The 26,610-nt window shown below is 40.2% G+C and overlaps 1 protein-coding gene across 1 annotated transcript in view; it reads right to left on the bottom strand.

The window, feature by feature from the left end:
* The window catches only part of LOC116627640 (cytosolic beta-glucosidase-like), a 108,572-nt gene extending 94,009 nt beyond the window's left edge, over positions 1–14,563 (bottom strand). The window contains 1 exon segment of the mRNA XM_032397505.1: positions 14,493–14,563. Coding sequence (XP_032253396.1) covers positions 14,493–14,550 — 58 coding nt within the window. The 5' untranslated portion in view covers positions 14,551–14,563.
* Positions 14,564–26,610: the final 12,047 nt, after the last annotated feature.

The following is a 26,610-nucleotide window of genomic DNA, read 5'->3' as shown; positions in this document are numbered from 1 at the left end:
GTGTAGACCTGACCCAATCATTCAAATACTGTTAGTTAACTTATTCAGATATTTTTCATATTTGTATCCCATATATGAAGAGCCATTACATCAACTCTGGGTAGTTGGGAGAGCTTTTCCAAGCCCTTAAAACAAGCAAAGGTCAAGCAAATGAGTCAAGGCCAAGTAACTTAAACAATCGGGACCATTAAAACATCCAAAACAACATACCCAGTCTCCAATTTTAGAATGTATTGACACTATTATATAGACCCTTAATAACCAACTAATGGTCTTCTTTAAATGAAACAATTGGTTCAAAAAATGCACTTAAAAAGATTTATACCCCATAAGCATCTTTCTAAGAAAGAATATCAGCTTGGAACTTGTAGCAGCTTGCTAATTCAAGAATGGAACCTTCTGATGGCAGCAAATGCCTTTTAGAATAATTTGAGGTTTCTTTGACTCATAAACTAATTGACTCTCCTCAAGGTCCCCCAGGAATCACTGGGTCAGTCTTCAGTCTTGGCAGATTTCTGCTGATGTCTCAAAACAACTCCCTGAGTACAGAGTTTTCCGGACTTTTCATGATAAAGACTGATATGGCAGCCCCAACGTTTCCACAGTATGTCAATTGGCGGTGTAAAGGGATATTCCATTGGTAAACCCCCCAAAACAGCTTTCTGAAATAAATGCCTTCTACTAAGAAGAGCATGCTTGCCTTGCAAATATAACTTCAAGATAAGTTACCAAGACATTGCCTTCCAAACAAGCTGCCCCTCCCAAAGTCCCTTCTCCATGGAAGGGAGAGCTACTGTGTCCTTCACTCTGACTCTTCAGCTTGTTCCATTATTAAATTTCCACTTCTATCGGAATTGGGATGGAGTCTGAGCAATAATTATGATGTCACATACATAACAATTGCCTCAATTTTATAGAAGTTGGAAAGACTCACCTTTTAACTTTCTCCAACCCAGCACAAACCTTAAGCTCTGACTTTTAAATGGGCAAGAAACTAAATCCCTAAATGTTTTCTTATCCTCTAAAAATCTACTACCTCTTCAACTCCTTCCCTGAATATCACAGCCCAGAATGTTAACCCTCTGCCTTAACACCCATATCCTCTGCACCACTCATTTTGGCCATGAGTTCCACATTGTCTTTGTTGCTTTGTTTCTTGTGGGCCTTACCTCATCATGTTCCCCCTCTGTCACTAATGAGTTGTGCGACATCGATAATATCAATCCATCTCTCTTGCTTCCAGAAGATGTTTTAAAAACCATGTTCCCCAAAGTGGAGTCAAGAGTCGCCACTTGGGGAAAAAACACTAAAGAAGGAAATGCTGGGGGGGACAGTCCACCCACCTTTCAACCAGAGAAGCTCCATCAGTATCTCTTTTGTTAGAGTTCTAAGTTAGATTCTCCTAGTTCTGCTGCATGAAAAAATGTTTTAAAACCACTGGATTAGAAGGTTTCTAGAATTCTTCCTAGTCAGTCTGATGTCCTAAAAGAATGTCAGTTCCATGTGGGCTCCTTCTGAGTCTTCGGAGTTCTTCTACAGCATTCAATCCAGACTTTGCAACTTTTGCTCCTCTTTGCACTTCCCTCCAAAACCCTATTTCAACTATTCTCATCCATTATGACTTCAACCATTTTCTAGGCACCGGTGATTACCAGCAAATCTAATCTGAAAAGGAGATACGAATTTCCAGTCACCTTCCAGGATTTCCATTTAAATACCCTGGGGTGGGGGGGCTGGGTGGCTCAGTCAGTTAAGCATCTGCCTTTGGCTCAGGTCGTGATCCCAGAGTTCTGGGATCAAGCCCCGGGTCGGGCTCCCTGCTCAGGGGGGCATCTGCTTCTCCCTCTCTCTCTGCCCAAACCACCCACCCACCCACCTACCGCCACTTGTGTGCGCTCACACGATCTCTCTCTCCCAAATCTCCCAAATAAATAAGTAAAATCTTTAATAATAAATAAATAACCTAAGGGAATCTCAAGCCCACATTGAACCTATCCCACTTCTACCACACCAACTCCAAACCTTCTCTTTCTCCAGTGTATTGTGTTTCTATTCATAGTGCCATCAGCCAATTGGTCACCTAAACTATAATGACAAGGGTCACCTTAGTCGTCCTACTTCCTTCCTGTCCTGCACTATATTCATGAACATATCCTTTCGGTTCTCCCTCAGTGATGTCTCTTTATGCTTTCTCCTCCATTCTGCGCCCCCCACCTGAATTCAGGCCTTCATCATCCCTGCCTCATCTATTGTAAGAGCCTAACGACTGCCCCCTAGCTCCCATGTCTCCTTCCTCCAGTTCAGCCTCCACACTGCAATCAAAATCCTTTCTAACGTAGAGACCTAATCACACGATTCCTGTTGCTTAAGGATCTTTTATGGCTACCAAGAACCTATTGCACATGATCCTAACATCAACACCTGAGCCTGGTACCTTATATACATCACAACATGGACCTATCCTACTTTTCTACCTTCAGGTCCTGCCATTCTCCCTATCATCAGAAAACAGACTGTGGCAGGCTTTCTCAAAGCATGAGCCATCATACAGAACACTTATTAAAAAAATGTAAATTCCTGGGCCCTATCTATAAATAGTGGTGTTGTATAGCCTCATGTGAGGCCCCCAAATCTACATTTTAACAAGACCTCTAGGTGATTCTAATACATTCCAAAATATTAGAATCCTAAACCATTTACCTACTTTACTAGATGTGACTATACCATTCCTCAAAAACTGCATACATATTCATAATTTTGTGCCTTGGTTCAAAATGTTTCCTCTGCTGATTTGCCCATCCTAGTGTCTATCCCTGAAAACAAAACAAAGCAAAACAAAACAGAATAAAACAAACTTCTTATTAAAAGCCCAACATAAATGCCCATAAAGTGCTTTTACTCTTGTATCCACACCCCTCCCACCGATGCTCCACTAGCATTTTGCTTGTTCTGCTATTAGGATTGTCACATCATATCACGGTTCTGCATATGCTTCTCTCCCTCACTAGAATGTGGGATTCAAATGAGCGTTTTATTTACTTTTTACATCTCTAGACTCTAATACTCACAGTGAATAAATGTCTAACTGGGAGGAACTACGTGGCCCTAATTCAAATAACTATTCATTCAATTTAATTTAATTATTAACTCACATGAGGCACCCAGGTCTTCCAGTACATCATGGAAACAGATCTTTTCTGACTCTCTGGACATATTTTCTCTCCAAAGTCATCATCCAACATCAAGCCAACTACATCACAGTTTTAGAATGGCCGCACCTTGTCTTTATTTGAGCCATGGAGAGTGTATTGAGGTGACCCTGGCAGATGTTTGGCCTCAGCTGTACAATATCTATGCTAAGAAGCCCTCAGTTCTTCCTTCAGCAAGTCAGTTGAACAACAAGACTTTGTTGTATACCAACATTTGCCAAGTTCTCAGCATTGCAGGGAACCAAAGGATTCATTAGGGTCTCCATCACCTCCATCCCCATATCTTGTTCTTCACACAAAGAAAGTAGGCAATGGCCAAAGTCCCTTGCAATATTTCACCCTGTGAAAGACCCTTAGTCTCCCACATTCTGTTCCAGAGTGGTTGATGTGCATCTCTAACCTGTGCCTGCAATCTAGTCCTGGATAATAATTTATAAAACATACAAAGTAATGGACCATCAAGAGAAAATGTTGCTCTTTCAAATATCCCCGAGTATGCATCTGTATGATAGACTACAATGACTCCAAAGGAAGATTATTGTCTTTAGAGTAAATAATGCATTTTCCCCCCAAGTCTCAAAGCCTGTATTTAAATGATTATTCATGGGTGTTGTGGGAGACTTTAAGCCTTAGCTTGGCAATTCCCAACATAAAAATGGGTAATGTTTCAAAAACCTTGTTTATGAGTCACCTGCCCAGAAACTCACTATTGCCTCTTACATTAAGTTCCAAATTCCCACGCCAACCCCCCAAATCTATTTATCTCATTACACACCTGAAGGGTATTCAGTGACACCTACCCCTATTTACAACATTGTTCCTTTGAGAAAATGTCCTCTAAATTCCCAGTCAAGTGACATGTAAATACATTTCTGCCTGCATTCAGAGGCATATGGGGAAAGACAAGAGGATGAAAATGAGAAGTGAATGAGCACAGACATTCAGACAGGGATCAGAGCCCTGTTAATCTTATACATACATTCAAAAAATGCCCTTCTCTACATGATTATTGCTCATTAGGGGCAAAGAATTATAGCCTCCACTATCAAGAGAGAGATTTTCAGAATTTGAAGTGACTACCACCCTCTCCTTGCTACCTAGTTGAAACATAAACATAGTTAAAAGAAGATTTGACATTGACTCTGGAACTGTCCAACCTCTTGTCTATATTTTCAATTTTCCCCTAACTCCATTAAGTGCCTATTATAATTAGTACACATTTTAAATAGGTTTTAAATGGCCACACCATAGAAAGTATCTTCTTATTTTGAGTCAACATAAAAGCAAATAAATTTACAGTTTCAATATATAAAATAGGCCCTTTTAGATTAAAAAAAAGAAAACCTAGCTTGTTTTTTTTTTCTATTATTAAAATGTAAAGGATTTTTAAAATCTCATTTATTTTGTCAATTGGTTCTGCTTAACATTCTTCAGCCCAGTCCCCTCTCAATTATCCATGCTAAGGAAGGTGGATCAGTGGCCTGGATAATCTAAAACAGCAGACAATTTTAAAAGCCCTTGTATTTGGCCCGGGCATACTTTACAATCAAACTCTGATTATCCACACTAATGAAAGGAAGAACAGGCACCTTGAGAGAGATCCAAAGCCAATATAGATGTGCTCAGCTGGTTTAGGGCACCTCGAGGCAGAGGCCCATGGAGCATAGCAGAAGGAAAACAACACGGCCCCAGCTACCACCAATGATGACCACCCATGCCATCCAAACACACAGCTATAGTGTCCATATCAACACCTCTCATGATAGTAGTCATCTTTAGAAGCATGGAGGTGTGGGGCACCTGGGTGGCTCAGTCAGTTAAGCATCTGCCTTCGGCTCAGGTCATGATCCCAGGGTCCTGGGATTGAGGCTCCCTGCTCAACAGGGAGTCTGCTTCTCCCTCTTTCTCTGCTCTCCCCCCCGACCCCCCACTCCTGTTCTCTTTCTCAAATAAATAAATAGAATCTTTAAAAAAAAAAAAAAAAGCATGGAGTTATGTCCAAATGCCCCCAGGTAAAAAGGCACGCTGTTTCAAACAGTTAATATAAGAAGAGATTTTTCATGTGTACTAAAAACCTCTTTTAGGTGTTCCCTTTGCCTCACGCCACTCCCCCACCTCTTAGTCCTCTACCAAGTTCATGGTAACATGCTCGGAAGAGGGGTATAAAGGCTGGAGATGAAGGAAGCAGCATGTGGGAGTAGGAAGTGCTCCAGCTTGGAAGGTGGGAGGCCTGGATCTTTGTCCCCTGTTGGTCTCTCTTCATGCCAGCAGTCAGGTGTGCACCCAAGCAGAGGGAACACTGAGTTCAGCAGGACATGAAGGTCATGGCACATTTAAAGAATGGCATGTGCTCTACTTTGGTCCAAGAAGAAGATACAAACGAAGAAGCAAGAGGTGAAGCTGGGGATGTAGTCAGAGATGAAAGTACAAAGAGTTTTTTTATGACATGCCAGAAGTTCAGAAATTATTCTGTGGAAGGTAGGAAGACAATAAAAATGTTTTTAATCATTGTTAAACCTTACTGAACACAGTTTGTCCAGGACTGCTCTAAGCATTTGATGTTAATAAACACATTTAATGTTTGCAACAACTATTATTGTTGTTCCGTTTTATAAATGAGGAAACTGAAGACAGCAAAGCTCAGGAGTCTCCTGAGATCCCAGAACTGATAAGTGGTGGAGTCAGGATTCAAACCTGGCCTGTTTGATTTAAGAGCTCTTGCTATCTCTCAAGAAATGGAAGGATGTGGTCAGAACTTTAACAGACCACACTATAAGCAATGTGCTGGCGGGATTGGAGGAGTAGAGAGGAGGGAAGGATATGTCAAGAAGACAAGAGCTGGTGAGTCCCAGAACTAAAGGAAAGGTAGTAGTAATGGAGAAGAGAGGGTAACCAAGAGCTTAAGAGGAGCTAGAATAAAAAAATAATAATAATTGGTTAAATAAAGGAGAGAGGAAGAGGAAGAATCTAGCATGAGTCCCAGAGTGCTGACCTGGGCACTGTGTGGTGGCCTAATAATTTTTTTTTTAAGATTTTTATTTATTTATTTGACAGAGAGAGAGAGACACAGTGAGAGAGGGAACACAAGCAGGGGGGAGTGGGAGAGGGAGAAGCAGGCTTCCTGCAGAGCAGGGAGACCCATGTGGGGCTCGATCCCAGGACCCTGGGATCATGACTTGAGCCAAAGGCAGATGCTTAACTACTGAGCCACCCAGGTGCCCCTGGCCTAATAATTTTTAAAAACCTTGTGCACTAAGGAACTTACCTGGGAAACAACCCCTACCAGATGGGCAGGCCAAGAAGGAACGGCACAAGTAATGCTTTTTTGTTCCAGTACAATGCTGGCACATGCTCATCCAAATAAACAAATGTCCCATCTTAACTGATGAATTGGGTAGTGATAAAACAAAAACAAAAACAAAAAAAAACTCACGTACAAATATGTAGGCTAATATGTAGAACCCATACTCCAAACAAATGATTGAGGTACAGCAATTTTTTTCTTGTTTTTCCAGGTTAAATATATTAACTCACATTTCGCTTTCCATGTAACATCCATGAGCAACTGTAGAAAGAGAGATAAGAGAGAAAAAGCACAGGATGAGGAGGAAAGATGCAGACATGTTATAGCTTATCAAGATAGTTGTAGATGTCATAAAAAAAGCCAAAACCATTCATAGAACCTTCCTATTAGGGTGAAAAATATAAAAGGGTATGTGTGCATGAAAGTCTGTGGATATATACAAAAAGACTAGATGTATATACTCAAAATTTGAAAATAGCTCTCTGACTCTTTTATTTCTTGCTTATTTATATGTTTTAAGTGTTTTATAATTATCTTGTATTATTTTCATAATACAAAAAAAAATTTTCTAAGCATTTGTGATGGGCATCTATATTTAGAACCCGCTGATACAAAAGAATACACAGGTAAGCAGACACTTATCCATAAATAACCCACATATGCCAATAGTGATGGCAGTGGGTATCTTTCACCACTGCCCTTGAAGCCAGTGGAGGTACTAGAAAATTTGGTACATGGAGAGTCTGTGTGTTGAGAATAAAAGGAGGTAAGAAATGATGAAATGTGCAAATGGCTTAGAGGAGCTGACCTCGGAAGCAGATGCCTGGACATGGTGCCCACTTACAACATAGTATTCCTCGTCCACCATGCCTTTTTCACGTTGTCTGAATATTTTACTTTCTCCCATTACATTGTCTGAAGTTCCATCAATTCCATGTTATCTCATCTTCTTTCTAAAAAGCGTAAGACTAGACAATGTTAGTGATGAGGCTGGAAGTGTTAGCGATGAGGAGGAAAATGATAATGGTAAGAAGAAGAAGAGGGAAATTCGCTTGCTAACTTGGAACAATGCTTCATGGTTTATGAGGTACATCCATATATTGACTCAGGTTAACAGACTTCATGTTCAAGGTGGGGGATGGAGTATACATATTTAATATCTCTCCCTTACAACCCCATTGAAATGATAGTAAATAAAAAGAAAATCCACAACTGAGCTGAAAACAAAAGAAAAAAAAACTGTCCCAATAGAACACATTTACTAAAGTATTTCCAGATAATAGAAAGAAAATAGAATTGTCTAAATTGTCTGAGAAACTAAAACAAAGAATTACAACACAAACTTACACTGAAGACTGGTGCTAAGGGTAAAGAGGAGATCCCTTGAGGAATCTCTGGTTTAACCGATGCAGAGAGCAGAGCAGGCCTCAGAGAGATCATCAAGATAATTAAAGTATTATCTATCATACTGCTGGCTTGATTGGTTCTTCTCTCCCATAAACAGAGCAGCTGGTACTCCCTTGGCCCATGTTGAAATCCTAAGAAATGCTTAATAAAAGTGAGAGATGTGCTAGGAATGATCCTTATCAACGGTACTGAAATGGTCAAGAGAAGTTGAACAAACTCAAGCTAAACATGAACTTGAAGAGGAGTAGGGACAAGAGACATAAAAGTAACAAGTAAACAATTAGACAGAGAAAGACAAACACTGTACGGTCTCACTTATGTGGAATCTTAAGACAAACAAAACTCATAGAAAAAGAGATCAGACTTGTGGTTACCAGAGGCAGGAGGTAGGGAGTAGGGGGTTGGAGGAAGGTGCTCAACAGGCACAAACTTCCAGTTATGAGATAAATAAGTACTGGGGACACAATGGATGACATGATGACTATAGCTAACTCTGCTGTATGGTGCACTGGCAAGTTGCTAAGAGAGTAGATCCTAAAATTTCTCATCATAAGGAAAAGACCTTTTTTCAAGGGGTGTGGGTATGTATATGAGATGATGATGCTAAGTGGCCTTACTGTAATGATCATTTCACAATATGTGTAAGTCAAGTCATTATGCTGTACATCTTAAACTTATACTGTATGTCGATGACATTTCAATAAAATTGAAAAAATACTTAATAAAAATATAAAATCCTTAAAAAAAGCAAAAAAAAATATTCTTCCTTAAAATCCTTGAAATCTGGCAGTTATTGAGCTCTAAATCTTGGCTCTTTCCCCTCATGTATAGTCCTTTATGAAAAGATTGACTATCAGTAGTTCCCATTCACTTATACAGAACCCTGCTTCTTATAAAGTCAGCCCTGTTTCAGTTAAATAGAACTATTTAACTTTAAAAAACAACCTAACTCAGACACTTACTTTTTTTTGTTTGTGTTTTTTTATTTAAATTCAATTAGCCAACATATAGTACATCATTAGTTTTAGATGTAGAGTTCAATAATTCATCAGTTGCATATAACACCTAGTGCTCATCACATCCCGTGCCCTCCTTAATGCCCATCACCCCCGTTACCCCATCCCCCCACCAACCTCCCCTCCAGCAACCCTCAGTTCGTTTCCTATAGTTAAGAGTCTCTCATGGTTTGTCTCCCTCTCTGATTTCTTCCCATTCAGTTTTCCCTCCCTTCCCCTGTGATCCTCTGCCCTGTTTCTTATATTCCACATATGAGTGAAACCATATGATAACTGTCAATATACTCTTTCAATCATAAACATGAACAGACCCTCAAGGATCAATAGACTTTGGACAAAAACAAATAGAATGAAAGATAAGGTCCCAAATAAGCAAATAATCCCAAAATCTCAAAGTGATACCAAAAGAAAGAAAGGAAGAAAGAGAAAGACAGAAAGCAAGAAAGGGAACTTAATTTTTTTTAAACTAGCATTCTTAAAAAGATTTGAGGTGTGACTACATTCAGAAAACAAAACACAGCTTCTTGAAAATGAAGCAATTGAAGAATAAATTTAAAAACCTAAAAATATGATTCCACAATTAAATATTCAATATTGGAGTTGAAAAATAGAATGAATGAAGCTAAAGTCCAAATTAGTAATCTGGAAGAAAAACTTGAGGAATCATCCCAGATCCAAAGAAACATAAAATACAAGAAAAATTTCTCCCATATTCGCCTAGTGAAATTTCAATAAAAACAGAGATAAGCATTAGAAATTCTACAGGTGAAGGGTGCCTGGGTGGCTCAGTCAGTTAAGCGTCCAACTCTTGGTTTCAGCTCAGGTCATGATTCTCATGGGTTTTGAGATCGAGCCCTCCATTGGGCTCAGTGCTCACAGGGGAGTCTGCTTGAAGATTCTCTTCCTCTGCCCCTTCCCCAACTTGTCTGTGTGTGCATGCATGCGCTCTCTCTCTCTCTCTCTCTCAAATAAATAAATAAATCTTTAAAAAAAAATTCTATAGGTGAGAAATCTGAGGCTTAGAGAAGTTAACTGATTTAATTCTCTAGTAGTTCACAGAGTTGGATATATTCCGGATGTGTCCCAGTCATAAGTCCAAGGCTAAAATTCAATCAGTCCATGTCCATGTGGCCCCAATGCTTGTTTATAGCTGGCACCCACTCTGATTGGTTCATGTGGGTGCCAGTCTGGTCAATATTAGTGGTTTACAGCTCTACTCTTCATGGTCTTAATGGTCCCATACTGGTTGTTTATGGCTGCTATCCACTCTCACTAGTCAATGCAAGGCTAGTCTAGTCTATACCCTTGTTCACAGTTGGTATCTGCTTGGGTGCTGAATGAGTTGATGAATATTTGAGTATCATTCCTGCCTAAGCCCATACTCTTTCAATAATGCCTATATAATCTCATGGTACAATCAAAAAAGGGGGGTGGATTAAACAGGGAATGGGGATTAAGGAGTGCACTAGCTGTGACGAGCACTGGGTGTTGTATGGAAGTGTTGAATCACTATATTGTACACCTGAAACTAATATTACACTGCATGTTAGCTAATTGGAATTTAAATAAAAAGTTAAAGGGGGGGAAATCATTAAAATTTTTGTGGACCGGGGGCACCTGGGTGGCTCAGTCGGTTAAGTGTCTGCCTTTGGCTCAGGTCATGATCCCAGCATCCAGGGATCAAGCCCCGCATTGGGCTCCTTGCTCTGCAGGGAGCCCGCTTCTCCCTCTCCCACTGCCCCTGCTTGTGTTCCCTCTCCCGCTGTCTCTCTCTCTCAAATAAATAAATAAAATTAAAAAAAAAAAAAAAAAAAGATTTGTGTGGACCGCAAATTTGAAGCTGGGGGAAAGAAAGAAAAGTGATTTCTGTCATATCAACCTTTAAGCTATGAGAAATTTCATGAACACATGCTTCCCTCTCTTCTTCCTTTCTCCTTACACACCAAGAAATGAACAACCATGCTTCAAATCTATTTTCTCTCCTTCTTTTCTAGGTGGTCCAGACAAAGGGTAGATACATCTGGTGAGCCCTGTTCTAGAAGACTTCCACAGGCAGTCATCCCAAACTGGGATGTTTAATCTAAGGGGTTTAGCAGAAAACAGGAACCAAGATACGCAGGCCAAATTGGCTGAGTAGAGAAAACAAACAGGAAGTGACCTAATGAAATATAGGGCCTGTGCTGACATCTAAAGCAGGTAGATGAAATGTGCCTCTAGCTCAGGTGTGTGTGATTAGTTTTTAAAAGGGACTAGAGAAGAAATAGCCTGAATAGAAATCACCAGAAATGGGATCTAAAACCAACTAATTCAGCTGCCCTGCTTACTTTCTCACTTTTTAAATGCAAAAATAACTCCAAATTTCTTAGCTATAGGATTCTCTTTGACATCCAAAGGCAAACAGAAGGCCAAAGTTTGAGCCCAGCCCCAATTTCTGCCAACACAAAGCCAAAGTCAAAGTTAAATCAAAATCCAAACATTATATTGGTATCCAGTGAAGCATCAAAGGTTGATAATGGCATTCATAAAACTGAGGCCTTTGCCTCCCGAAGAACCACAAACTCAGATCCCACCAGGAAGTGTTAATGGAGTAGTTTAGACTTTGCTTAGGATTTGTGGGATTTTGCAGAGCATGTTCACCCCTTAAGAGCCTTCCCTGAAATCACTGGGAGTTATAAGCTCATAAGGGCTGTAGAATTGGGTCCTAAATGTCATTTTCATAGCTCCTCCGTGGCCAAATGAGGAAGTAAACAAAATGCTACTGAGCTACCTGTTTTCTGTTTCCCATCCCCTCCAACCAAAAACAGAGGCAGAGGTGGCTTCACAAAGGGTTAAAACTCATGAGAATTGTTTTTGTAATTTAAAATATTGTAAAGACTCACTTCTGTACAAGCGATGATATCTGCATTTTTTTCCCTGCCTCTTCATCTAACAAATACATCTTACAGGTTTTACAACGTTCTTTACAACTCACCTAAAACACGTAATTTTCCTCCTGCTTATATCACTTGTTTATTATTTATTTATTAGATTTATATTGTGCTTTCCTCCAAAAGGCTCAAAGCACCCCACAGCCAACTCTTATATAATAAACATTTCATTAAACTCTTCTTAAAAACCATAAACAGGGAAGTAGCCAGAGTGGAGGCAGAAGCGATATGAACAAGGACAGAAAGAAGGAAGAATCACGGGGTCTGGTGAAAGAGGCAACCAAGTAATCAATATATTAGCAGGCCCAGTGATGGGAAAGTCCTGTACTGCCCCTTTCCATCAGCCCCACCTGCAGAGACCCTGACAGACAGAGCCTTCTATTCCAAGTAACAGAGCTGAAATATCTCCATTTCTGTGTGGGGATGAGGCATAGGTATGCAGGGCCGTGGGGAGGTTGGGGATTATGCTAGTTATCTATCAGGGCTCTCAAGAGGATATGTGAAAACAAAGATACCTACAAGGACAATTGTGATCTGAAAACCAGTGGAAAGATATACACGGTAATGCTTTATAACAAATCTCCAAAATGTTAGGGTTTTTTTTGTTGTTGTTGTTTTTGCAAATACAATTCATGTTTAGTCCTCAGTTCTGCTGAGTGTATGCGACTTTCAGTGGTTCTGTAGACTTTGAGGACCAGGACAAACTAAAAGTTCAAAGATTCTCAAAATCAAAAAGTGACAGGGCGACCTCAGCTTTTAAATCCCAGGCCACACTGATTTGACAAAGCCATAGACATCCTACGTATGTGATCTGCACACAGTGGAAGGGTAGCTAAATGGTAACTCTAGCAGCAGCTGCTGGTAGAACCAGTCCAGAAGGAGCAAAGAGGGAATATATTCTAACATGCAGAACAAAGAAGAAATGACCATTCCCACTACATGCTGCAGACAATGTAACTCTCTTGTCAGTAACACAGTAGAAGAGAATACAGCCAGGAGAAAGAACCACCATAATAGTATTATTGTTGCCCTTACACATGCTAACCTCTGTCATCCCCAGAACAAACCTACAAAGCCGGCACGATCATTTTCCTAATCTTGCAGAAAAGGAAACTGAGGCTTAAGTTATTTGCCCAAGGTCACTCAGTTAGTAAGTGCGTGACCCAGGATTCATACGTAGCACAAAAGGATAGGTAAGAGCTCTTAAGTGGAAAACAGCAAACAAAAAAATTCTGTGAGTTGACAAAGATAAAAGGCATGTTGAATCAAGTCTCCCCACTTCAAAGCTGCTGATAGTTAACTACACAACAGCAGGTTAGAGGCCACAAATAAAAATCTTAAAATAAGGCTGCAGCAAGCCCTGTGCAAAAGAGCATGAAACAAACTGACAGAAGTATGGCAACCTGGAGACCCCATGAAGACAGGAGCTCAGAATGGACCAGTAATGTTATCCCTGAGTCCTGAGTGAACAGGACCTGGAAACTGGTACCTGAAATCCACAGTATTGTCTTATATAACTGATTGCAGATTCCTTTTGTGACCCCCCCCTCAATATAAAGACCATGCACTGAGCACTTGTTAAGCACCAAGCATTTGATACACATCATCTTATTTAAGCCTCACAGCAACTACAATGTAGATACCATAATTATCCCCATTTTGCAGATAAGGAGGCCCAGAGAGGTTGAGTAACTTGCCCAAAGTCACACAGAACTAGTAAAAAGTTTGTTTAGATGGACCCCAAGTCTAGGGCTTGTTCTGGCCCCCAGAACAGTGAGAAAATAAACTTCCCAGTTTATGATGATTTGCAACAGGAGCTCTAGGAAACAACTGTGAGAAACTCTCTCAGCTTTGTTTAAGCCAGGGTTTCTCACATTTATTTGAGCAAATAAATATTGTTCCCATGATAGGCATGAACAGCCCTTAATTCCTTTAGTGGAAAATATATATGTTTTGGGAAAGCTAGCCTAATCTTCCTATTTTACAGATGAAGAAGCTGAGACTCGGGAAAGATGATGGACTCACATGCTCATGCTCGTGTGTAGTGGGATGGAGACCAGCAGACCTCCAACCCCATTCAGGGCATTCTCTCCCAACTTGTGGTTGCTGCTTGTGCTTCTCAGCTGCCCGGGAGATGGGGCGGCACATGAGATTAGGCTCTGCTTTGTGGCCACCAGAGATAGAACAGGACACCTCTCCCAAAGGATGAACATCCTCCAATCAAGTCTCCTGGATTTTTGAAGAAATTTACCCAATATTTTTCCAGCCAATTGGGGAAATTATCTTTTTTGTTGGGGGAATTGGGGCAAATATGTTCAAGAAACCAATGACAAAAGCAGCTAGTCCAATGTAAACTGATGTCTCAGATGAACTTGAGCTGACTGAAATTATAGGTGCAGCTTGGTGGTCAACCCCTCACTACCACCACCCTTGCATAAGGAAAGGGACAAGGGAAGGTGAGCCTCTTCTGTGTGAAAAGTGACAGTTTCACTGGTAGGGTGATGGGCTCATTTATCCCTTTCCTTCTTTTCCTTTTGCCTCCTCACCCTCACCCTCGTCCCTAGGCATACAGAACCCAAAGAAGTAATTTCCATCCCGGCCTTCACAAAGGGGAAGGTGCTTCTCCTACCTTCCACTTGATAAGCTGCAGTGGATGCCCCCCATCCAAATCCTGCCGGGAAAGCCATGCTTTCAGAAGATGGCCAGCTAGAACACTCAGCCAAATGGGAGCTGAGTGCCCTTCAGTTAGTGGAGTCCAAGAAATTGTGCAAACAGTCAGTGGACTCACCCGGACCAAAGTCTGGAATACAAATGTGTATGCAAACGAGAAGGGAGCCAGATTAAATGATCACACTTGACTGGCCATGGCCTTGATACAAATCCAAGACACTTTGTAAAGGCAAGCATGTCCACTTTCTTCTCGGGGCACTCCCTGATTCTTAACAGAGCTGGACCAGCCTGGATGCTTCGGCAGGGCACCCATTCATCTAATCTTATCCATTTTAATAAAATACATGGGTGTTGTCCTTAAAAATCACATAATCCTACTAGAATTTTCCCTTAACCAGTTCCTCCCAATTCCTAATCCCCACTCCTTGGAGGTAACCACATGCAACTGTTTCTTCTGGAATTTTCTCCCATGTTATTTAAATAATAACCTGAGATTACTGCTTAATTTGTTTTCAATTTTAAATAATAACTATCGAATTCTGGATATAGAGGTAGAAGATCTAACTCACTCTCTCCGTCTCCCTCCCTCTTGCTCTCTCTCCTCCTCCCCCAACAGGATGAGATTCCCTTTTTTGTTTAAATAAATACTCAATATTTATATTACTATGACTATATGTGGTTCAACGCTGGGCCGTGTAATAATAGACCATGCTTATATGCAACCTTTTATTTTCTCTGGGGTTAATCAACTGTCTGGTTTTTATATTGGATTTTCTGTGTACCTATCACTAATTCATCCCCAAACACTCATAGAACTATAACTCCCAAACGTCCGAACACCTCTGTTTCCCTGCTCATTCTGCACTCTTTGTTTTTTAGGCCAGCCCAGAGTCACATAATCTGCACCCTCCATCACCTCTCCTTTGTGCTTTCTTCCCCTTTGTCTCTAGCCCTTTTAGAGAAGCAAATCCTTGAATAACTTTCTGATAAAGGGGGTACAAGAAGTAACTTTTTGGAAACTCTGTGGTTCTGGAATTGTCTTTATTCTAATGTCACACTTGATATGCAGTTTGACTACCATGGGATTCTATGATGGAAGTAATTTTCACTCAGAATTTTGAAGGCATTGGTTCATGGCCTTCTGGCTTCCGGTGTGGCTATCGAGAAGTTTGATGACAATTCAAGTCCTAATCTTTTATATATAACCTGTTTTGTGCCCCAGCCCACTTTCCCTGTTTCCCAAGCTTCTATTTCTGAAATTTCACAGCCCATGTGCCTTGATGTGGGACTTTTCCTCCATTGTGCCAGGCACTCAGCATATGCACCATAGTAATGCAGAGTGTTGGCAATAGGGGAAACTGGGTGAGGGGTACACGGGCATGCTCTGTACTATCTTTGCAACTTTTCTGCGCATCTAAAATTGATCCTGAAACTAATATAACACTGTATGTTAACTAAAATTAAAGTACAAACTTCAAAAAATAAAAAAAAATTTAAAGGCAAAATTAAAAGTTCATTTTTTTCTTAAATTCCTGTGGAGAGAAGAGTTAGGCAAAATCACGGTGCAGAAAGTTACTTATTCAGTCCCCTTAAAACAGTGTTTAAATCATCCTACACTGTGTCATAACAGGAACACAAGATTGGAACAGGGTATAACTAGATGGGAATCCTACCCTGTCCAGTTATTCAAACCCTAAGAAAGAAGAGGTTAAATATAGAAAGAAATGAGAGAAGACATTTAAAATATTTAAAGGTACATGTTTGGTGAAATACACATAAAAAATACAGGGCATACTATTCAAATGAGTCCCTATAGTCATTCAGTTCTGAAGCAATCACCATAAATTGAATGAAAAAAATAAATATTAAAATATTTTCATTATGAAACACTAGATGGCAGTATTGCAATTATTTTAGGTTTACACATTGCTGTATGAAGTGTTATTAACATTTACTTATCCCAACAATGACCACCTACCCCTGCAACCCCTAGTTAATTGCTACTGCCCTTCTAAGGACTTTTCTCCAGAAAGAACAATCTACCTTCTCAGCACTCCACAGCCTCTGAGGTTACTTGACCACAAATGGCAGAATTTAATTTTTCTCAACCTCTGATCTAATTCTCTACTATAGCATTCTGAAGTAATTTGGTGTCGGGACCTCTTTACACCCTTAAAAATAACTGAGGCCCCTAAAGAACTTTTTAAAATGTGGATTATATTTGTCAATATTTACTGTTTTGGAAATTAAAACTGAGACTTAAAAAAATTACTGATGACTTCATTTAACATAGCAATAAAAAGCAGGGAACATAAATAACATATTTTGTGAAAAATAATCATATAATCCAAAACAAAAAATATTTAGTGGGAAGAGTGTTTTACATTTTTGCAAATTCCTTTATGCCTGGTTTAAGAGAAAACAGCTGGATGTTCATATCTGCTTCTTATTCTATTTGTTGCCTCTGTAAAACTCCACTGTACATTCGTAGAGACAAGAATAAAAAAGGAAAATCATGTCTTTGTATTTATGAAAATAGTTTTGACCTTCTGTACCTCCAAAATAGTCTCAAGGACCTCAGGGGTCCATGGACCACACTTTAAGAACCTTTAAGAACCGTAGCTTTCCTGGTACTCTCTTCCTTCCTCTCTTCTAGTACCTTGCTTTGCTACCCACAATCCCTCTGTATTCTTCTGCCCTTACAGAGAGCTCACTCTACTAACATTCCCTGCACTGAAGTCCTTATGGATATAAGACATATAAATCTGTAGCCACAATCTTGAGTTAGAAAGAATTATCTTGTTTATTTTCTTTATGCAAAAAGAATTCTGATTTTATAGCCCTATCTATCAAAACTGGCTGATAAATTAATTTGCCATAATGTAGGTCCCCTCCACTCCATTTTAGGGCCATTCAAGAAAATTTAGATGATATGAAGATCAAATTTTAAAGATGCTTAGTATCTCCATTCTCCCATCTCTCAGTTTTGGCCCATCTTGGTTAGTGCCAAGATGCCACTATCCAAGCCTGCCATGGGTCCTTCAGGTCCACTTGCTCTCTGCTCTTGAAGCACAGAAACCCCTCTCTATGGATGTAAATCTGAGACCTTAAGTTCAATTCCCTCCTCAAAACCACAGAGTAATACCTTTGAGATCCTGCCACCTTCCCAAGGAACGGCCTCAGAACAGTACTCCAAACCCTGCTATTCATGAGAGCCACCAACCTCTGTCCCACCTTCCAACTGAAGGGAAATGAGTTATTTGCATCACAGTTCCTCGCCTAATGGCTACCATAATGTATGCTCTCGCTAGAAGTCCTAGGAGTGCCAAGAGACTATATCCAGTGACCTTGGGAGTAAAAATACATCTTACAGAAACTCTTCTCTTTGTTAATTGCAAAACAAGCCGTTCTTCAATAAGGATTCAGCTCATTAGTTATGACCCTCTCAATTTAAAATGCTGAAATTCAAAAACCCTGGCTTTCAAAATGTTCCTGTGTACCTGTGTCAGGAGAAAAGCAACATTCTAAATAAGCATTTTTCTGTCTGCAACAAAGACTCCTATGCATTAGCCAAATCCTTTTCCATCTGGGCACACAATCAGACCACATTTGTCAGCTCCCTTACAGTTAAATGAGGTCATAGGACTGTGTCTTGACCAGTGGAATGTGGGCAGAAATAATGTGCATCACTTCCAGGCCAGGTTGCTGAGATCTGCCCACACAATCATCTGTTTTCATCCACATGCCATCATTCTACACACTGGAAAACTCTGAGGCCCTAGGGACTCCTGAGATGGAAGGAGCCTGGTTCCCCGTATCACCACATGGAGCAGGACCCAGACTCCATTAGCAACACGCTTCGGACTGCGGTACAAATGAGAAATAAATGTTTACTTTGCTAAGCCACTGAGATTGGGGAGTTGCTGATAAACACACTTTCTGAATAATGACTATGTTTTAAAAAGGCCAAGGAAAAAGCCTAATTACTTCAAAGTATTTTTTTTTTCTTCTTGCAGGGAGACTCTTTGGTGGTATCACATCACTGGAGGAAAAAGGCAGTGACAGGGAGAGTGAGGGGTGAGGCTGGTATGAGGCACTAAAGGGCAAATCTACCCCAGGTTGTTTGTGCAATGGATTATTCATCTTAACTTTCTGCATTTGTCAAGAAAAATCTAGTCAAAACTTGACCTGAAGAGTCACATTTTACAAGAGTGCTTCCCAAACAGAGCCCTTGATTCCTGAGAGTCATCAAGCTATTTTTAATATTTCAATGATTGTAATTGCAATTGTACATTTACTTCCTATCAAGTCTCCCAGTCTTTCTAAAAGTTCAATTTTATTACTTTAAGTTGGAATTATATGAACTCATTGTGGTAATACGAGTTTCTCATGCATGAAAATGCAAAAATGAATTCGTTATAACAACACTCTCAGTTTCTTAGTAGATAGAATCTGTCAAACATGAGGTCCAGAAAGCAAATCCGTTATAAAAGGAATCTTTATGAAATTCCTGACAACCATGAAGTATGAACACACATGTGTGGGAGATGGGGTAGGGGCATTTATTAATCTGGACCACCCAGGATTCAATCAACTCTCAGGCTTCTGTTGGTAACAGAATTTGATTTTCCTTTGACTATCCGTTTTCCTCTATGCAGCCCACATTCTTCTGGAAGAGCTAACACTGCACCCCACCCACTAATCTACCAGCTCTAGGGATTAATTTTAGGCCATCTTCACATCTCTCATTGGCTAAGGGATTGGATTAAAGGTGGGCTTGAAACCCAAACAATAAGACGTGAGAAAATGTACTTTTAGGGGTTCTGAGAAAGAAGCTTTTTCACTCTTCCATAGAAGCTACCTGAACAGAAATCCTCTTCCTGCTACATATGAATATGGAAGTTTTGGGCAACCATTTCAAAAATATAAAGAGGATGACCTTTGGGATATGGGAGAAAGATGGAAGGAACTGTACTTTTGAGAACCAATAAATTGCCTTTATGGTTTAGGCCTATTTGGGTTGGGTTTCCTATTACTTGCAACCAAAAGATTCATGTACGGTAACATATATATTTGGAGTGTGTGTGCATGCCTACATCTATCTCTGCATATACATACATATAGATGCATGTGTGTATATGTGTGTAATATTTATGTGCATGTGTTTATCTATATTTATCCATGCATGTGTTTTGATGTAGACATAGAGGTATATAAGTGAGTACAGACATAGATACATGGAAAGTAGACGTGTGTACATACACACGATTCATATGTGTGTCTGTATATCATTAATCCCCTCCAAATAAAGGAAATTTACTGGATACTTTTTCTAGCTGTCTTGAATGTTGGCTCATATCACCAGCCAGGAAATGAAGATACATGTGAGATAATTAATGGCACGCTGAAGTGGGATTCAATTACATTATTTGCATTTATTTATTGAAGGCCATATACCCCATAAGATTTAGCATGAATGCAATATAAAACAACAGCAGTGCATCAATCAACATTTCAAAAAGTCCTACTGTTATATAATTAAGGATTACTGTTGAGTAATTTCCAAAACAAACAAAAAGATGCTCTGTCCTTTACAGTGTTGACAGGCTGGTACTAACGATGGCATACAAGTAATCACAAAAACCACTCAATACCACTCAAAGTTCAATCTTTGAGCTCCTTTAGAAGCTCTAAGAATAAAACGCAGTCAGAAGAGGCAGAGAGAACCCTTGGAAGACCTTCTGGGAGCCTTCCAGCAAATACCCACAGCTATAGTATCAGGTTCTAGTAGTGGCACATTTCAGGACATTATTCATAGTGCAGCTGCCTATGATTCTGGCTACCTCATTGACAAGTCAGATTCACCAGAATTATTATTCCACAAACTCAGATTTAGCCACTCAGATCATCTCCTAAAAATTCCTCCACCAATGCAATCTACACTCCATTTATATACCTTCGGATCATTTGGAGACGTGTTAAACTGAGCTGGAATTAGGGTACAGCAAGTGAGGTGCCTGGGACCACAGCTGAGGGAGGTACTTACCTACTCTCTGTCCTGGCCCTTGTGTTAAATACCAGAAACAGAACACTCAGGTTCAAGGGCCTTGCTACAGACCACAAACTGGTTTTCCTTCTACACTGTTTGTGGACAAGCACAGGTGCGCCGTGTGGCTCGGGACTCGGCTGTCGTTAATGCATCCAAGGCCCCTGAGCATTTGCACATTTGAAAGTATCTTTGATTGTTCATCTTGCTTCAGGGATTGGGTTTAGAACTTCTAAAGCATTTTCTTCCCGTAGTGAATAAAGCAAAGCACCGGAGGCCCACAATCTGAAAAGGAAGCGTAAACGAGTGGAATCAAGCCCAATAAAATGTAAAACCAGAGGGAAAAGGAACAATTTCAGTGATCATAAAATGACTTGCGCGGCCTTCTGCATACCATGTGGTGGTCTAGGAGAACCTGCCCAGACCTTTGTCTCTTGGGTCCTTACTCAAAGACCAGCACCTAGCCTGGATACCATTCTGAACCCTTCTGTTGTCCTCCTCCTCCTTCCTGCCACATGCAGCCCATCTCCAAATATCATTGACTCCAACTCCTTGACATGTCTTACATGTCTCTTCACCTTCATCCCTGTGGCCTCTTTATGCAAAGTCCACAGAAATCCTCTCAAGCCTATGAAGTTCCAAGCTGTACTAACTCCCAACATCCAGTTTTATTCCCATCTGACAGATTCTACTGCAGTCTGAGCCGTCTTTCTAAAACACAAATGGTTCAGCTGGCCACCTGCCCCTGAAGTTCAAACTTCTTGACCTGCACAAAGATCTGGTTCCTGCCTCCCTTCCATTTACATCCACACCAGTGTTCCCTTCATAAGCCCTTCTAACTTTTTTCAGCTTTTCAAATCTACCATGTCCCATCTGTTTCTCAACACTAATTCTTAACAAACACTGCTTCCTCTACCTCGAACATTTTTCTCCCTTTATCTGGGCTAACTCTCACTTCTCTTCCATTGGCCAGCTTAAGGTTACTTTTTAAAGAACCTAGTCCCCAGAACCAATTAGGTCCCATCGCCCCATGCTCCCATCGGATCCTGTGGACTCTTTATGGCACACTCATGGCATTTTATTTTAAAGTGTGTTTAGTTGTCTGACTTCCTGATCAGTTTATAACTTTTCAAGAGTAGAGATTACCTTACTCAGGCAAGCTAAGAATGACAGGCTCATTTGGCATATTTTTTCCCTAAATTCATTGATTGATTCATCAAATGAATAATGAGCATTTACCAGGACTAACGCACCATACTAAACCCTCGGAAGAAAGTGGCGAACCAATCCAACCAACACAGTGCCAGGGTTTGAATCATCTTCCAATCTACTAATTAAAGTTGCTCAACTTTGTTTTAATAGTAGCATCCCATTTTTACCCCAAGTTACTCAAGGAAGAATCAAAGAATAAGTAGAGAGTTACCAATAGTTTTCCTAAGTGTATTATTGCTACTCCTCCCCCCAACAAACTTACAGATTCAGAGGAGAGAAAGAGGACAGGTAGGGAGGAGGGAGAGTGTACCAAAAACTACAGGATGCTGTTGTACCTGTGATGTCATCTATGGAGAAAGGAACTCTCTGGGACCACTGTCTGAAGTGGATTTAGAATTTAGGTCCAAGGAAGCAGACAATAAGGATGCTCCTCAGAGCACTCCACTAGAAAAGCTATCCATGAAGCTTCTCAGTCTTACGGTGGCTGGCATAAGAAATCCATCTGCCCAATCTGTTATGCTGATGGTATGAGGCATCTCTCAGCCTCTGCACCTAGCCAGGGAGCTCCTCCTCCCTGTCTTCCATAGGCAGGACTGTACTGTACTCATTATTTGGGAATCCCTGCATTGAACAATACTGCATGGCACAACACCAGCCCTCAACTTCTGTTTTGGTTCATAACATTTAGAGCTAAAACTATAGTCTGCTCATTTTCAATAATTTTAAAAGATTCTCATTTCATGTGTGCATTTTATGTGGTTGTATTCTAATCATTTCTTGCATTGTAATCTTTATATATAACAATCAAAATGTATAAAACATGAGCAATACATTGATATTATTCCTGAAATCAAGGGGAGGTCATTAAAATATGCCAAGACAGTTCAAGTTAGCAAGAAACTTGTGACAAATGAGAATTTTTTCATGACAACCTCTTCTTATAACATTCAGTTCATGTGCTTAGAGTTTCATTGAAAAGACAGACATTATACGCACAAACAAAAAAACCCACAAAAATTGAATTACAATTGTCATAAAAACAGAAGTTCTAGCTTCTGATAATGGCAGAGTAGCTTGTATCTGAATTATCCTGTTTCCAACTTCAACTGTAAACTCTAAATATAACACCAAAGACAACTGAAGATAATGCAGAAGTGGATAGATGCTGCGGAAGATTCAAACCATGAAAGAAGGGAAGTGCACCAGAGTGTGACCCATTTTTAAAGGTTTTTACCGAGAGGACACCCCTCACAGAACTCAAGCAGAACACCCCTGTCCTCTGGCCTGAAGGAAGACAGAGAAAGAAGTCCGACGGAGGAGAGGGGGCTAGAAACCGAGGGGGAAATCCCAAAACAGAGGAAGCCAAAACTTAATAAAATTGCTGCGTTCTCATTATACATATTTCTGGTTACCTTTTACTTATGACACATGATAATAGTTTTCCATATACCACCATGATATAAATACATTTATAAATCCATTTTTGGTTTAAAAAAAAAGGTAAGTCAATGTAAAGTAAGTAGTAATTCAGTATTACAAAGTGACAGCAAAAATTTTAAAGGCAGTACCCAATGTTTGAAACCGGGGGAAGCTCTGTCTTAGACCATTATTTTCCATTTTAAACCCACGCACATGTGATCATTCCCCCTTCTGTCTTATGTGCACTCTAACAGTAAGGAAGACATTGATTAGCTTTGCCTTCACCATTTTTAACGGGAAGGAAATTGGAATATGGAGTATTTTTCAACTATAGGTGACACCTCTTTTCTAGAATAGTTTGGAAGAGGCCTATGGGCTTGGGTGTTAACGAACCGGCCCCACGAGAGGCACAGCTTGGCTGTTTCTTAGATATGTAAGCTTGGATGCATTTCTTTTTTTATTATTTCTTTTTTTTAATTTTTTAAGTAATCTCTATACCCAATGTGGGACTCGAACCCATAACTCTGGGATGAAGAGTCGCACACTCCACCGACTGAGCCAGCCAAACACCACTTTAAATGCATTTCTTAACCTCTCTGAACAACAGTTTTCCTGCAAGGGAGGGATCATCATCATTCTTAGGGTGCCCATTCATGGGCTTGTTGTGCAGATCAAATGAGACGTTATATGCGAAGCCCTGTGGAAAAGTGCCAGGCCCACAACTGATCCACTTCATCAAACACAGTCATGGGTAAAACATTGCTCCTTGTTCAAACTGGGGTCACTCGTTTCCATATTCTAAGAAATATTTGCTATACTTGCTAGAATAAAATTTCAGTCTGCTAAACAGTTTAAGAAGTTCTTTATGTAGTTTTGTCATGAGGTTGGCCTTATATTTTTTTAAGAGGCAACCAGAAACTATAAAATGAGCAAAGAAATAGGGAATATTGAGGATGAGACCTGGGCCCTTCTATTTTAGTGCATTTGGATACGACTTTTGTTTGGACAAAATATCAGCCCGTGGGGGCACCTGGGTGGCTCAGTCGTTAAGTGTCTGCCTTCGGCTCAGGTCATGATCCCAGGGTTCTGGGATCAAGCCCCATGTTGGGCTCCCTGCTCCGCGGGAAGCCTGCTTCTCCCTCTCCCACTCCCCCTGCTTGTGTTCCCTCTCTTGCTGTCTCTCTCTCTGTGTCAAATAAATAAATAAAATCTTTAATATCTTTATATATATATATGTATCAGCCTGTGTCACCACATCCATTTCTAGATCACTTTACCCAGCTTCTGTTTTATTTCTGCCTCTGTTATCTAGAAGCCTGGAGGCTTCATCTAAAAATAAGGACTTTATTTTATGGCATAATGGCTAATACATGAGGCAAATACTTAGCTTGGGTTGGGTTTTCTTCCCAAACCAATCAACCCCTAAATCAATAACTTTAAAAAAAAAAATTGGGGTTGTCAATGACTGAATGGCAAACATTGTTAAATTTCCCCAGAATGTGTTTATTTCCCTACAATGTTAAATTAATTTCATTTTGCCTCCGGTCTGTTGAGCTCTATCTATGTTAATTTTTTTCCTCATTCTCTCTTGTGCTATTCTTTTCTCTTCTTCTCATATACATGGATCTAAGTTTCCAAAAACTCTGACTAGGATCTTTTAGCAGTAGAAAGCAGGACACTCACCAAAGATCTTTTTCCTTCATGGCAATCACTCATATACATCCCTACTAAGAATAAAAAGCTACACCCAATTAAAAGAACTAGAACCTGGGGTGCCTGGGTGGCTCAGTCTGTTAAGCATCTGCCTTCGACTCAGGTCGTGATCCCGGGGTCCTGGGATTGAGTCTCAGTCATTTAGCCCTAGGTCGGGCTCCCTGCTCTGTGGGGAGTCCATTTCTCCCTCTCCCTCTGCCCTCCACCCACCCCCACTTGTGCTTGCTCTCTCGTTCTCTCTCTCAAATAAAAAATAAATAGAATTTTTTTTAAAAAAAGGAACTAGAATCTGTATTTTACCAATTTTTTGGTGCCTTAAACAGAGCTGTCAATTTTGCCAGGCTAAGGAAAAAAAAAACAAACATTTTTATCTGCAATATTCTTCATAAATATGCTATGTTTGGCTTTTATAGTTAAAAACGCATCATTTCCTCCAAGTGTAAATATTTTCTTGGGATGAGAAATCCAATAAAACCACAGGTCCCAGGCCTTTGTGGTTGGTATAAAAAGCACTGCTTTTACAGTTTTCAGTCTCAAAATGTGACAGCCGCGATTTTACTTTAAAGGTTATACTTTGCATTTTTTAAAAAGTGTTTGCAAGATTTATTCACATGTGGTTAAATGTTTCCACATCTCTGAAGTCACCTGCTAAGATCAGCCCCACTTTACATATGGGAAATCATTTATGGGAAGTGAACAATATTTCCTTTGTATCTAACCACAAGCTGGATCAGCCTCACCTTCACAATTAACTGAGCTTCCAAAATCATTATCCTGGTGCGCACTGTGATTCTTTTCTTCCTTCAGAAATAGAAAAAGATTGCCTTATCCCAAAACCTCACTTTAGCTTTGGAATGTCAACAGTGCTTTCTCTTCTAAAATGTTTAGCTGAACCCCTGAGGAAGTGTGGTGTAGTGTAAAGAATCCGTAGATATTGCAAGTATCCTTAACTTCTCCAGCGCCTATTTCCATATGCATACATCTGTATTCCCTACCTCCCATGCCCCTTTGGCTTCTTATTGATGTATTTCTTAAAAAATACATTTCCAAAAATGTGGTTATGTCTTAGTGTTGAGGTACGGCATGTTCAACAATAAGTATACCTTATATATTAGAAGGGAGAAAGCATTTTTCTTAAACTGAGACCACATGAGGAGTAGATAAATTCTACTGACCATCAACAAACCCTGATTCTAACCACCAATACTCTTCAAAGCAAGCTGTGTATGCATTCCACTCCACCCCCACTAGGAAAGAGGAAAAACAGAGCCACACAGGCCTACTGTTCTCTCTTGAGCACTTGCAACAACTGTTTTGAATGGCAACAGAGACGCACTGAGTAATGTCACAACTGGCTGCCAATCATTTGGGGCTAAATAAAGCTAACATTCCAGAGGCTCTTGCCCCTCTACTACTTGATCTTTTTTTGTCCACTTCAGAACCTCTTATTTTTTTAGGAAACAGACATGCTTGTAGGACAGCTGTTCTTTGTGCCACATGGTAGCGCAGTTAACTATGCACAGTCCCCTTCCAAACCTCTCTCCTATTTTTCCACAGCGGTCAAGTGGAAGTCAGACCCTCTTTCAGCATCATAAAACATAGAGCTGAAAAGGCCCTATTCATGGAATTTGGAGAGGAATCCTTGGTTAAGATCATAGAGTCTTTGGAGTTAGAAATAATATGAAAG

The sequence above is a fragment of the Phoca vitulina genome, unplaced genomic scaffold (genome assembly GCF_004348235.1).
Source record: "Phoca vitulina isolate PV1807 unplaced genomic scaffold, GSC_HSeal_1.0 scaffold3, whole genome shotgun sequence".
Classification (NCBI taxonomy): domain Eukaryota; kingdom Metazoa; phylum Chordata; class Mammalia; order Carnivora; family Phocidae; genus Phoca; species Phoca vitulina.
Note: the sequence above shows the minus strand (reverse complement) of the source record. Positions and strands in the feature narration are given on the sequence as shown.